This window comes from Nannochloropsis gaditana (assembly GCF_000240725.1).
Source record: "Nannochloropsis gaditana CCMP526 unplaced genomic scaffold scaffold015, whole genome shotgun sequence".
Classification (NCBI taxonomy): domain Eukaryota; class Eustigmatophyceae; order Eustigmatales; family Monodopsidaceae; genus Microchloropsis; species Microchloropsis gaditana.
The window spans coordinates 44,724-59,358 of record NW_005803938.1 but is presented as its reverse complement, the minus strand read 5'-3'; the positions used below and the strand labels follow the sequence as shown (position 1 = coordinate 59,358).

The following is a 14,635-nucleotide window of genomic DNA, read 5'->3' as shown; positions in this document are numbered from 1 at the left end:
GTTGAACAATGTGTCACTTACGGCAATCCATCATCCATCTCGCCAGCTTCTTCATCCTTATATAAAAAAGCTATGAATGAAAGTGAGGAAGCTTCCAATATAACATTAGTATCTCGTCCACTGTTGCTAACGAGGAGGCTTGGGGCTGCAGAGGAGAAAGAGAACGGTACGCGAGAGACGGAAGGGGGTTCGAGGGGCTCCTGACGGTACTTTGTAAATAGACTGAGGACATCCAGTCGAGAAGGACGCGGAAATGCTAGTTTGTGCGGGTATTTATCCAATGTATAAATCTTGGCGATGCTCTTGAACCATAGCTTTGTACACTAAGGCTAAGAGGGAAGGCCATGTACAACTGTAGACAGCGAATAAAGTAAAGAGCATTGTCTTTTTCACATTCTTTGTGGCTTGAATTTCAAGGATGGCAGGTGATCCTCCATTGCTTTCGAGAAAGGGATTTTACGCGGAAACGAACTAGGATGGGCACGTGGCCATGAGAACTGGCTTTGATTAAGGTACCCCACGGCTACAAGATTTTATGCAAGCGCGATATCACCAATGTCCCTTGGCAACTCGTGCACACATCTAACTACGTCCGCTCCGAACCTCGCTTGCCACGATTCGGGCAGAGGGGCATAAAAATCCATTATCTGACGTTTCTCGTGGTCCAGTTTTCGCCCCTTGGGGTCCCCACAAACACCTTCGCCGCTTGTTAGCTCTTTCACAATCCTACTTCCCTGCGATGGATGGCGGAGGGTAAGACTGTAGCAATGCAAGGCCATAAATTTGTCCCGAAAGTGAGTAGGAGCCTTGTATTTGACATCGCCTACGATTGGATGGCCGAGATGGGATAGTTGTGCTCGGATCTGATGTTTTTTTCCTGAGATAAGTTGTATTTGAAGCAATGTTTGTGCCCCCCCCCGTGGATGGTAGAAAGTGCCCAGAGATTTGAAATATAATTGTGCTTGCTCCAATTTCTTGTTCGATGGCACGCTTGGCGGTTGCAATGACTCATTCACGCGATTCATCACGCGAGCCACGTTGTTTCGGCCGTGCACGAGGGAGTTTGTGAGCAAACCCTCGCCAGACAGTGTCCCCACTACCATTGCCACGTACATCTTCCGAACCAACCTATTTTTGAAGTCATAAGATAAGCGTGCGGCCGCTTTTGATCGCAACGCGAAGACCATGCAACCTGTTACATTCCTATCGAGACGATGCACCAGGCCCACGTAAGCACCATTCTGTTTCCCTGCAGATTTTTTGATGTATGCTCGCACAAGACCTAGTAGGTCAGTCGCCCCACCAATGCTTCTCTCGTCGGGCTGCGAAAGGATCCCTGCGGCCTTACTAATGACAATGATATGGGCATCACGGTACAGGGTATGTAACTGACGGTCTAAGCGAGAATGTGCACCCTTGTAGCGGGGGAACTTCAGTAAGATGCCTTTTTGTTTAGATAATAAAGAAGACTGAAATACGAGTGACATACTCGTCTTTCCCAAATTAAATAACACCTATGCCCCGCTCTTCTTCGCTTCATGCACAGATGCGTGCATCATCACAAAGGCCGCTTTATTTGGAAACACTGCCTGTATAAGACGGAAGTACGGATAAGATGCTTTCTATGTCAAATTCGGTTTGGGATCTATTTTTAAGGTACCTGTCTCTCGTAAATCAAACTGTAATAAGACCAGAAGCCATTGGTGAGGTTTCCAACCACAATGACAACTCATGCTTATTTTGGGAATCTAACAAGCAATGCATTTGTTTCCTATCTTCAACCATTCAGCCGATTTCAGCTTTCATTCGTTCCGTTTGTGAAGGAGGACTGTCCCTTCCGATGGTCAGTTACAATAGACACCATAGGTAAATCGATAATTTTTTCCTCAACGTTTAAGTTTGCGGCGATGCCCGTTTTAACCTCCCCTTATCTGGTGAGGTGGCAGTTGGTGTGAGCGTGGCAAATAGAAACATCCCACATGAGGATTCAAGCGGAAACGGAAACATTGCAACTAGGGAAACTGTGTCGTGAATCTTCAGACTTTTCACAGACTGATAGATCCTCTTTAACGCTTGACTCTTTCCCCATGACAGAGGCCCTGAAGAGTCGTGCATTATGTGTCTTCACGTATGGGTTTCCTTGGCCATTCATGTTCCCTCCAGTCCGAGTGGCTACAAAGTCGTTCCAAATCTGCGTAGAGGTACATACTGGCCTCACATGGGTTTATCTTTTCATTCACATAGTTCTCACTCGTCAGCGATGCCACCGTCCGTAATAGCAAATTGTGCTTCAGCCTCGGGCATTGACGGCGAATCCACGACTTTGGCGACGCGGCAGTTTTCACGACCCTTTTTAAGATGGATGCGGGTACATGAAGCGTGTGCTAACACGTTACCGCCTACTGGCTTGACGACTGGGGCAAAGAGACTCATAGCGCCTGGATCGGCGGTGCATTGATTGACAAGAAAGACGGCAATGTTCATGTCTTCGGCCAAACGCGTCAGTGCGGAAAGGTGTTGTCCAAGCTTCTGCTGACGTTCAGATAGTTCTGATAGGATGAGCGGTGTATGAAAGGGGGATGAGTAGGAGTGGATGGGTGGCAAAAAAGCCTGATGAAAAAACTTTTTTGACTGTTCCATGACCTCGATCAAGCGCGACCGAGTTGTGACGAGAAATTTAACCGCAGATGAGGGCACTTATGTTGTTCAAGCCAAAGTATATATAAAGGCAAAGTCAGAGGTAAAAAGAAAAAAAGGGGGACGGGGGAAACAGGTGATCAAAGAATTATTTACGTACCGCCGCGTCCAGAGTAATCGACCCGGAACAAGGCGATGATTGAGTCGATTATCAGCATCCGGAAAGGACCATGCTCTGCGATTAAAGCCGCTAGAGGTTTTAATAGCTCGCACTGTTGATCTGTCGAAAATTATTTTTGCCGTGGGTGGTAAAATTAAAATCAGAGGGTTTAGCTATATCTGAGGACAGGGTAAAGCGGAGGGGCTGCAAAGACAAAGAAGCATGCATATATTCACTGACGCACGAATTATCTATCAAATTGTTATTGTCCGTGTACTTTCAACAGAATCGCTTCTTTTGGTTTGCACGCAAGTAAGACTTTTTATGTGTTCCTTCCTGCTAATATTAGGTAAAATACTGTTTCCTTCATGTTTCAGGATACGTACCGGATGCATAGGCACGGGCGACAATTATGTTGTCTAAAGTAGCATCTGCATCCAAACCAAAGCGCTCAGCAATTTTCTCGATGCGTTCAGGACGAAAATTGCCCTCTGTGTCCAGATAGATGCATTTTCCTTGCCCGCCGCCTTGATCAAACCCTAGCTGACAAGTCACAGCCAGGGTGTGGGAAAGCTGGGTTTTACCTGTACGAAACTCTCCGTATGCCTCCGTGATACTTCCACTTTCAACACCACCGCCCAGAATTGCGTCAAAAGTTTTAGCGCCAGTTGTAATTTTTATGCAACGTTTGCGTTGTTCACGGACCTCAGTACCCGTCCGAAATGGATGCGATGTGCCGCCGGTCAGCTTTCGTGCACTTGATCGAATTTTCTCTACCTTGGCCTCGCTAAAGCCCTTAATTGCCAGCAATACTTTCAATGGGACCTTACACACCATGCCCGCAGTCGAAATTCCGGCTTCAACAAGCTTAGCGATATCTAAAGCAACATTTGATGAAATGAAGAGATGGTAATGATTTAAAACATAAATAGTGTGCTAACGAGTCAAATTAAACAGGCCCTTCTCTCGGATTTGTCGTGCAACATGACCCAGTCACACCTACCGGCAGCGTTCACGCCAAGCTTTTGCAGCTCGGAGACATTGACCATCGTATCGTCCACGTCCATGTCAAACTGCGCAGCAGCGGGTGTGGTATTTTCATAAGACCGTTCAGCTTGAAGTGTACTGCCTCCCATTGTCAAATGAAAACTGATTAACTGGTAGTTTTTGTAGCTGTGTGTAAAACATGAAGGATGATGTACATAGAGGGAGTAATGGGGAGGCGGATGACCTTCACATGCGACTATCACATGCGCTCTCAACGAGATCACATCTTAGTTGATTTATTTGAAGAGTAATAGTACAATAGTGTATTATGATGCAGTTGTCAATTTACCATCCTCCATTATGGAGGGAACAAATACATGTAGAGAGGACGTACAACACTTAAGTGTGAAGCCAAGTGTCATTTTTCCGGATCTTCACTTTTAATCAGTCATGTCAAAATTCATGTTGGAACTCTCTTGGTAGAATCCGACGCGATTTGTTGTTTTTAAGGGGCTTAAAATCAACAGAAACTCTATCTTGCGCGGTGATGGCAGTGGAGGGTACGCAAGGCCGACCCTAGCTGACTCGCTCCTTGAAGTTCCAGGTTGGGGGGTACGGGGAGGTGCTGTGCCGCCCCTCCCTCTCACCCCCGTGCATTCCACCGGCCCGCACCGCGGGCAAGGAAGGCTATATCGGGTGTTTTTCAAACAAGTAAAGAGTAACTTTTTCTTGTACGCATATGCGGCCGAAGGAACAAAGAATTGCTTGGCTGACACAGCTTTGTAGGCAACGAAATATTCGATAAACCGGGACGGGTTCGTTCGCTCCAAGTGAAGCGAGGCATTTAAAAACAATACTCAGTTTCGTACAATTTCTGTCGATAAAAATAAAGTGGGACCTAGATCGATTTTTTGGTCAAAGATTGTGTCAATTTCTATTTTTGCGACCGTCGCATAAATTACATATGCGCGCATAAAATTTCTAGTCATTTGCAATATGCCAAGGAGCAATTTGAATCACATTTTTGCCTCTCAGATGCCTGTACATTTCTCTCTCTGCCCTTCGCCGACCCTTGGCTCCTAGATTTCATTCGCACCGACTATAGTAATTGAATAAGGACTCATGCCAAGCCATCTACTGCGGAGGCTAATTTCCTGTTTGCAGCACTCTGAACAACAGCCTTCCAATGTTCCGTCTCGGCGTCCAGTGCTTCAATCCTGTAGAAAGGTGAAGATAGATACCACATCCATGGAAAGCTGCGCCGTTAGTACTTAAAGATGTGGCTAAACGACAAATGCAACACGCTTTCCCTATGGCATACTCACACTAGTTATCAATGCACCATGCTGTTGGGATCAATCCCATGTCCTTCTCACCTGGCTTCCAAAGAAATGACGTCTCGATCCAATTCCGTATTTATGGTATCAAAGTCTTGTAGCACGTGCAGGCGTTTCAATTGCTCGATCTGTGTCAATAGTTGCTCACTGCTTTGTAGCTGTGTAGTTGAGACATTAAGATATGTATGAGGAAGTAGTATTCGCTGCATTTTTCACATTCACACGTCATTCGCCGACTAAAAAAGATTTCAAAGATCCTACATTCCACGTTTGACAGCAATTCATTGCAGGATGTACAGGATACAAATCCATAAGGCGACGATAGGTTTCTCAGATTCTTTTGTCGGTCTGGTGGCCCTACAGAATACTCTACGATTACTGAACTTGTGAATTAGAATCCAAGTTTAAAGCTTGCACACACAGAACTTGAAGCATACTTGAGACGAATGCCAAAAACGGACTTCAAGCCAAAACTCCGACAGGTAAATAAAAATAAACGAGATGGATATGTCTGCATGATTCCACAGAAAGATACTCCGAAGGATCTATGACACTTACAATGGTCCCGGTCAATATGGTTACACGGTTGGCGTCCATGTGCGCATCTTCCCGCGTTGAGCCCATCTGAGATGTGATAATAAATGCAGTATACATAAATTTCTTCCATTTAGAAACCTGGTAATGTAACGGCCAGTCACGCACCTTTGCTGTCTTTATGAGCTGCCCCATGGATTCCACGCATTTCACTGGATATGAGGGTCAATAAAATGGATATTTTTCACCTCTTTATGTTTCACGTGCGTCCTGCCACTTCCTTATCCTCTACATAACTTACAAATGTTGGCGTCTACCAGCCGTCGGAACTCACAGCGGGGGTCCGACCTCGCAGTTGCAGCGTCTACGGCTGAAGATGACATAAAGGCCCGTACTACTGGACTAGAAGTGACCTAATCTAGTGTGACGTGAGATTCTTATGCCTTGACTTGAAACTCTTCCGCCGTCGTTGACGTTGACCTCGTGCCCTTGTCCCCCTCCTCTGCCTCCTCCCTCCGGCCACTGTTGGTCGGGGTCGCCGGCGCTCGCCAAAAAAGTTGGAAGAGGGCCTGTCTTTCCCCCCCCCCCCAACGGCAGTTTGTTGAGCCACAACGATCATGAAGCTCACTCGATGATGAAGCTCAATACCACTACCGCTCAGGCTATAAGAGATCGATTTCTCGAGGGGATCGGCTAGCGGCTCGTACTCCCGTCATTCCCAGGGCTCAACTGAGAGGAGTAGCCCCTGTCAACCTTGTGCGTAGTGCCGTCCCTACTGCTCGACTCGACAACCATGGGTACGAATCTGCGAATAAAGCAGACAGCAGCTTTAAATCGAATGCTAAATTTCAACTCATCACTTGAAGATAGAGAAGGTGGTGGTGGTAATGAATGGTCGGATCATGTAAGTAACCTTTCAGAGAACTGGGTGTCCCACGTGTGATGTTAAAATGGATAAGAAGGGCAAGTTATTTTCCTTCACCGATGAAATTTTCTGATTGTCCTTTCTTTCTAGTCCGTGTCCAATTTTGGGTATGCGAATTGTGCCCGTGGCGTTGATGGCACTCAAACCAATTAAGTTTCCCGTATATTCGCACACTCACATTTTTGAATTCTTTGCCCTCTTGCAGTGGAAGGTGCTGGTGTATGACCGGAAATGTCGGGACATCATTTCACCGCTACTCAATGTCAGTAAGTTGAGGAAGCGAGGCGTGACCCTGCATTTGCTTTTGGAGTCCGAGAGAGAGGAGATTCCCGACGTGCCGGCCGTGTATTTCATTGAGCCCACCGAAGAAAATGTGGCACGGCTGGCCGAAGACCTCAAGAAACGTCTCTATTCCGCCGTCTACTTAAATTTTGCCTCCAAGCTAGATCGGCCACTGATGGAGCGTCTGGCCAAAAACGCAATAGCATCCAACTCGTACTCGATGGTCACCAAGGTGGTAGACCAGTATCTGGACTTCGTCACCCTGGAGCCCAGCCTCTTCACCCTCAACCAGGCCAACTCCTATTTGAGCTACAACAACCCAGGCGCATCCGAAGCGGATATAGAAACCTACGCTCGCGCGGTTACCTACGGTGTCTTCTCCATGCTCGCGACCGTTGGCTCAGTCCCGGTCATTCGCTGCGCTGCAGGCGGGCCTGCAGAGATGGTAGCGCGGCAATTGAATGATTTGATCTCAGAGCACTTGTTGGGTAATTCGCCATTCTTTTTGCGAGGAACGGGAGGCTCCACTGCAGCCTTCCACAGACCATTACTCATCATTTTCGATCGCAACGACGACCTTGTGACGGCGCTTCACCACACCTCCTCATACCAGGCCCTGGTAGACGACGTGCTGCCGCACCGGTTGAATCGCGTCACAGTCGAAAGTCGTCAAGATGGCGAGAGCGGAGGGGCCACAAAAAAACGGAATTACGATTTGGACGTGGAAAATGACCAGTTCTACTGTCGGTATGCCGGTGCTCTCTTTCCTGAGGCTATCCAGGCCAACGGTGCCGAGCTTGCGGAGGTCACAAAGAAGGAGGAGGAAATCCGCTCCAAAACCATCACTCAGTTAGGGAAAGGGGAGCGAGTAGATGATCCCACACAAGACGGCTCCGCAAAGGAATTGCTATCAGCCGTGGACAGCTTGCCTAAGCTCCTAGAGCGAAAGAAGTCGTTGGAGGTGCACACTAACATTTTGCAAGCTATCATGAGTGCGATAGCCGCGCGAGAAGTTCCCATATTTTTTGACGTGGAGGAATCCATGGTCGCCTCTTCTCGCGCCGACAAGGCGACAGTGAAGGCCCTCTTAGCGGACCCTGATAAGGGCTCGTTGCAGGACAAGCTCAGGCTTTTGGCCGTCTTTACCCTCAGTTCTAAGGCCAGTACTGCCGACCTTCAAGAGCTGAACGAGACCGTTCGTCAGGCGTTCGCCACTTCTCCTCCCTCCTCTTCCAGCTTGGGTGCTTGGCCCTCGCATGAGGAGGTCGAGCTGGGTATCGGCGCTGTTAATTATTTGCGTCGCCAGCGCGCCGTCCAACACCTTCCCGATCTCATTGAATCTGATAGCAACAAAGCTGGTGGTGGTGTGCGAGGAAGTCTTGGAGCAGGCACAGCGATTCAGGGAGCCGCGGGAATTGGGGGGGTGGACAGTGGCTACATGTCACATTTCATCAACAAGGCGCAGTCTCAGGCCACTGGTTTGCTGGCCAAGGCAACCAACCTCCTCTCACGACGCAATTCTTTGTACGTGTCCCGCGTGGTGGACAATCTATGTAACTTTAAGCCCAACACGGAGGACGAGTCCTTCCTCTACCTGGACCCGAAAGTCAAGGGCTTGGACTCCAGTGCTGTTAAGGGACGAGCGCCTTACAGAGAGGTCATCGTCTTTATGGTCGGGGGTGGCTGCTATGCTGAATATCAGAATTTGCAGGAATACTCACGACAGCAATCTGCCACGGCCCCTCGTCATGTCTTGTACGGCTGTACGGAGCTCCTAAATGCCGAAGGCTTTTTGACACAACTAACCGAGTTAGGTAGAAAAAGCAAATGGTGATGTCAAGCAAGAGGAAGAGACATCTATCCTTAATACTTTTGATAGATCGGGGTATCCGCAGAATTCAAAGCAAAGCTATTTGTGACTTCAAAGTACTTTAAGGAAGGGGAAATGATAAATCCCATCCAATTGCATCCAAGGAGGTATGCCGATCCATAAATAGCTTCGAGAACCTTTGGGATTTACCAAATGGCAAGGTTGCTTCTATATGAATCTTATTTGTATATTTTGGAGACGAGATCCATTACGTAAGGTGGGTTAAGGAGCTTGATAAGGTACATGCACGATAAGCATGGGCCTTACGACAGACACCAACAGGACAAAACCTACTTGCGCCCATGGTGTTCAGGCGATCAATATGTCATGAAACCATCGTACTTCATCTCATCTAGGCAATTTTCACGGCCAGCAATAAGTTGAAACCAAATTTAGGACAACAGGTGATTCTTAATGTCGATGTTTCAGCTGCTGGCTCCTGCTTCTCTCTTGAGAGCTGGAAGCCACGTACCACCCTCGACGCGAAGGACCGCGGCAACCTCCCCATGTAGTACCCTCCCCAAATCTTTTGTAAACTCCTGCACTTATACTCTGCCACACCCCATACTACCCCTCAGCTACTTCATGCAGGCTGATATAAACGTTTGCACTAGAAGAAGAAGACAGCTCGCTTGGAAGGTTCTCTTGCTATTAGGGAGCGCCTCTTTGATGATCCTTAGTCGACTACCCGTCTCAGAGGCATTCGTCGGAAATTACTTTTCATCCCGCCTTCCTGCTCTGTGGTTGAGTTCGACACGTGTGGCGTTATGTGATAAATTGGCACTATCAGGGACTAGCTTTGGAAGAGAAGGGCGGTCTTTCGGGTGAGTATGTGGGGTAAGGGTTGTAGCAATCAGTATACGATGGAAAATACCGTATGTTTTGAAAGACTCAACGAGATGCGTATGGCAACATTGTTCTACATGAGTCCAACAGCAATTGTGACTAGGTTTTCTCACCAGATGTTTGTATTCATTCATTATCAACTAGCCAACGCACGGCGCTAAGCTTGAATACCTTTGGAAACGGCAGCGATAAGTCAGACGACACTCCGGTTCTTGAATCTCAAAACACGACTCCATCGTCATCTCCGGCGCCTTTATCACCAAGCTTCAAGCATGCAGTGGCAAAGAACCCCTTAAACAAACGCAACGAAGCCACCAAGTCGACGAATAGATCGGCGCCTATCAAGAAAACTCACCAAGCTGACAATGTGCCTCGAAGTAAAAACCTTCTCATCGTAGGCCTGGGCAATCCAGGTAAAGAATACGCCATGACTCGACACAACGCAGGATTTCTTGCTGTGGATTTATTGGCCAGGCGATTGGGTGCTGATTTCAGATTGCGAAGTGCCTTTCAGGGAGAATACGGCTGTGTGGCCTACAAGGGCAAGTCTGTTGGACTTCTCAAGCCCACTACTTTCATGAATAGAAGCGGGCAGTCTCTGCGTAAGGTATGTCATGTCTTGCTAAATTAAACCGTAAAACATGTCTATGTTTTACCAAAATTTGACGCTGAACTTGCTCGCGGTCTTTCATGTCGTCCGATATCAGGTCCTAGATTATTTTAAACTGCCAGTCTCGTCTGTGCTGGTGGTAGTTGACGAGGTGGCGTTGGACATAGGCCAGATTCGTCTTCGCCAAACAGGCTCGGCTGGGGGCCACAATGGCTTAAAAAGTATAGAAAGTTGCCTCAAGTGCAAGGACTACAATCGTCTACGTATTGGCGTTGGGGGTGGTGAGTGCTAGTAAACAGCAGTGTGACGAAATTAAGAACTTAAACTTATACCTCTGCCTCACATTGGGAAATGCATTTTATCATACCTTGCATACAGCAGCACCAGGTGCGATGGTGGATCATGTACTGGGCCAGTTTAGCAGGTCAGAACGCAAGGTACTTGATGATATGTTGATCGACGCTGTGGAGGCCATCGAAGACTGGATCGAAGATGACAACACCGATAAAGTTATGAACCGTGTCAACGCTCCACGATAATAAATCACCATACTTATCATGAGGCAAGAAAAATTATGGCACTACGTGAGAAGGATTTGTAAAAAAAAGAAATGGGAGATGATTTACTAGTCGCTCGTTACCTCCTTTACTTTCAACCGCTCTCAACGCTCACTCCAATGCCAGCTGTCTGTAACGGTAGAACCCGGGCCTGACCCTAAAAGCCAAAATGGCACAAATCTCGTGAACTCTTTGTTGAATGTGGCATTTTTCAGAGATAAATCATAAGAAAATAAAACAACAAATGCAACAGGACAGCGAATTTCATGTGTGAGCTTTTTGCGCATAAAAAAAAAGTGAGCACAAAATAATGGAAAACGCACCTCGTGCTGCAAACGACGAAGAAGATTTTGGGAGCGGACAAGAAATTACAGGATGGGACGCTGACAATACATCTGACACCGTTTTGAGGAATACAGAGCAACAACCCATCACTTTGTCGAATCCAGATATTGCCGCTGGAGACGGCGAAAAGGATGCCGAAATCGAAGAATCCTTCGAAATGCGCAAGCTCACCGACTATATAGAAAAGGTCGAGTCGAATACCTTTCAAAAAGGGTTCTTGAATTTGTTGATTGTGTCTTTAGCAATGCCGAAATTCTTAAGACTTAGGGCTAAATTTCTTGATAATGTTCCTGACTTTTTCGTTATCTGCACCTCTTATGAAAAAATCTCTTCCTTATTTGACAACCCCGCGCGTATCCCATTATCAGCTAGGGAATCATGATTTCATGGCTGTGGCTCATGGCTCCCCCTCCATACACGGCGAAAGATACGTAGTCGAAAGGCATGAGGACTACGCAGTAAATGGAGCAATGAATAAGATGTTAAGCGATAGCACAAGTGCCGAGGAGATTGTACAAGAAAAGGCAATGTTACAAACTGAAAGTACGAAACCGTTGGGTCCTGGTGGTACACTTGAAGACCCTAATAAGCCCGGTCTTCGAATATCTCCCAACTTGAAGTGTATCGCAGTGCCTGAGCTGCTGCGAAATAGTATCGTAGGTGGCAATGATGTGGGAAACTCGCAGGTTTCTTCTGCGCAACCTTTCGACGACGAGGACTTGCAACCATCGACAGAAAGCGTTCAAAATACGCCAACCGAGGGTGTTTCCCAGCCGATATCATTACAGCCAAGTTCAGTGCTATCCTCATCGCCTTCTGTACGCCATTCCTGTCATCCAACATCGAGGGACGGACGGACAGCCTCCTCTCAGCATGTGTCCAAGGCCCGGTCATCCTCAGATACCTTTACATGTGAAGAAAGGCGTCCAGTGTGCAGTCAAGCACCTTTTAAATATGGTCATGATGATCAGACTAATGGTTACGGCAGTAAGAGCGCAAGTGTGGTAACATGGGAGAGACTTGATTCGACACAGAAGACCATGCGGCAGAATCTCGAAGAATTTCGAGAGTTGGTAAGTGAGATCGTCTTGGACACATTTTGTGGTACAGTCGGTGCAGTGACGCAGTGGTATTCACTATCCTTTTATAAATGGTCTTCCTCGTAGGTAACAGCCCTGAGTAAAAAAGTAAAAGAGGTGGAAGCGGAATCGACACGACGAGCAGAGCTGCAAGCAGCGAAGGATACCGCACAAGACGAAATCCTGAGCATGGAATTGAAGCAGCTTGTCCGCCATTTGGCTACCAAATTAAGTCGGACTGAACTCATGGATATGGCTACAGCACAAAACCAAAAGCTAAGAAACCTGGAAGTCGCGTTCCGAGATCTTTTAGAGGAGAAGGCTGACTTCCTCCACCAAAAACTGCACCACGAGCTAGAGAATGTCCTTAGGCAGTTGAATACTATTCAGCAAGCTGGAGAGAATGTTCGAAATATTGTCGAGAAGCGTGTCAAGCAATGCATAAAAGATCAAGAAGGGTTTCACGAGAAACTGGAAACCGAGCGAAAGGAGAAGGAAGAAGTCAAGATGCAATATCAAATTATTTGCAAGCGCATGCGCCAAGAGGAAAGTAGGCAAAAAAATTTGGAGGTTCGACAAGAAAGTAAAATACAAGAGCTTGAAAAACAGTGTGACCAGTGGTTCGCAGCCGAGGCCGTTGACAGACACAAGGACATGATGGGGATGGCGACCGCTTTGCGTCAAGATCTAATAATGAATTTACAAGCGGTCCGCAAGGAAAGCAAGTCTATGGGTGTGGAGCTTATGACCCGCTTAGACTCCAAAATGTTGCAATGTCAGCAAAGTACTTCTCAAATAATTGCAGAATGGAACGCTGCTTATACGCAAAATCTCGTTGCCTTGGAAACCACTTTACGTCGAGATTTGACCTTGCAAATCGAAAACACTCAAAAAGAGGCACTCATACGACACGAAGCCTTGGCAGACTCCCAGAAAGCTGCAGAGTCTCGAGCCCTGACGCAGTATACTGGCCAAGAGGCTCGTATGGATCAGGTTCAGGCAAAACTGACGACAGCAATAACAAAAAATACGCAAGCGATGCAGGACGATTTAGAATCAAAGACAGCGGCCACACAACGTGAGTTTCGAGACCAGCACATGCAACTTTCTCAACGCCTCAGTGTTGCAATACAGCGACTAGCCTTGTACGAGGTTAAATCAGGGGAACGATATGACCTCCTCAAAAACACGTTATTGGAGTTAGCTCTCAAGCTTGTGAGGAAAAAAGTTGTGGCGGGTCTCGGGCCCGATCCCTCGATTCCTGACCTGCTTACTCAGCTGGATGTGCAGCGGACAGAGTCAACTGATCAACTATTGCGGCTTGAGCAGGATATTGAAGGCTTATCAGGGTCCTATGAGCAGTTGCACGGCAGCGTCCAAGCTCTAGTCACTCGTAGCAATCATTGGGCAGCGCTGGATGTCCGCTTACAAGAGTATCATGAGAGCCTGGTAAAGCATTGTCGACATATTTTCGCCAGGTCTTCTTTATCTTCTTATGGACCAGACCAAGTACTGCAGTTACAAGGACGTGGATTGCTGCTGAAAAAGGAAACAGTAGATTTGATTGCCAGTCATAGTTATCGCATTGCCAAGACAATTGCCTTAAAAGCAGACTATGACATCATACGCCACAATGTTGAAAGTAAAGACACACTGACAGATAACCAATGCGACGCCAAGATTTTGCAGTCGCGTGAGACTTATCTTATGCGATTTTTGGGAGGCGTAAAGAGAGCAGTAGAAGTTGGACTCGATGGAGAAGGGCGTGCTAGCGGGATAACAGAAATCATTACGCAGTTTCATTCGAAGCTCGAGCAAGCAATTCGGTTGGCATTGTCCAAGTTTTCTCGCATTCATACTGGACGATCTTTGTTTGGTAAAATCAGTCTCGAGGCCGAAGCAGCATGTTTAGCATGTAACCGTCAATTTCCAGAAGAACCGGGTTAGTATAAGGGTTATTTACAAAGACGAAAATGGGATAAATAAGCTATTAAAATGTTGTTTGGGTCTTGACACTTTGTGTACGGACGCCAAGCACTTCTTCTAATGTACACCTGCTTGCCGACGTAGAGATGCCATTAAATTTTACTGATTTCGTGCTATTTTACTTACATCTTACTGTAACAGGGCAAGGTGATCGCCGGGCATCTTTCAGGAAATCGGTCACGGGCAGCAATTCCATCAATGCAATATCTGGCAGCAACGGCATAAGTCAACGTGGCTCGATCTACCGTCAAAACCGCAACAGCTTCAAAACTTTTTCATCTAGTAAAGAGGCTAGCTTCTTGGAAAATGTGAGTAGATTTTTTAATCAGATACAAATCGAATTACATAATTTATGTGTCAAATAAGGCACAATGTGTTATTGCATTTGAGATAATGATATTCGCATTTCATTGACTACATGCGTCGTGAGACGGCAAACTTACTAAGGGGTTGTAATCACAATATGGATGCACAGGCCAT

At 46.9% G+C, this 14,635-nt stretch overlaps 1 protein-coding gene across 1 annotated transcript; it reads right to left on the bottom strand.

Annotated features, from left to right (window-relative positions):
- Positions 1-424: 424 nt before the first annotated feature.
- Positions 425-1,593, bottom strand: NGA_2053510 (pseudouridine synthase). Its single transcript, XM_005856256.1, has one exon. The coding sequence runs from the start codon at positions 1,485-1,487 to the stop codon at positions 534-536; it is 954 nt and encodes a 317-aa protein (XP_005856318.1). The 5' UTR covers positions 1,488-1,593; the 3' UTR covers positions 425-533.
- Positions 1,594-14,635: the final 13,042 nt, after the last annotated feature.

What these genes read in the sequence shown, in the direction of transcription:
- NGA_2053510 (XM_005856256.1), bottom strand. Translation starts at nt 1,487, where the DNA reads ATGTCACTCGTATTTCAGTCTTCTTTATTATCTAAACAAAAAGGCATC.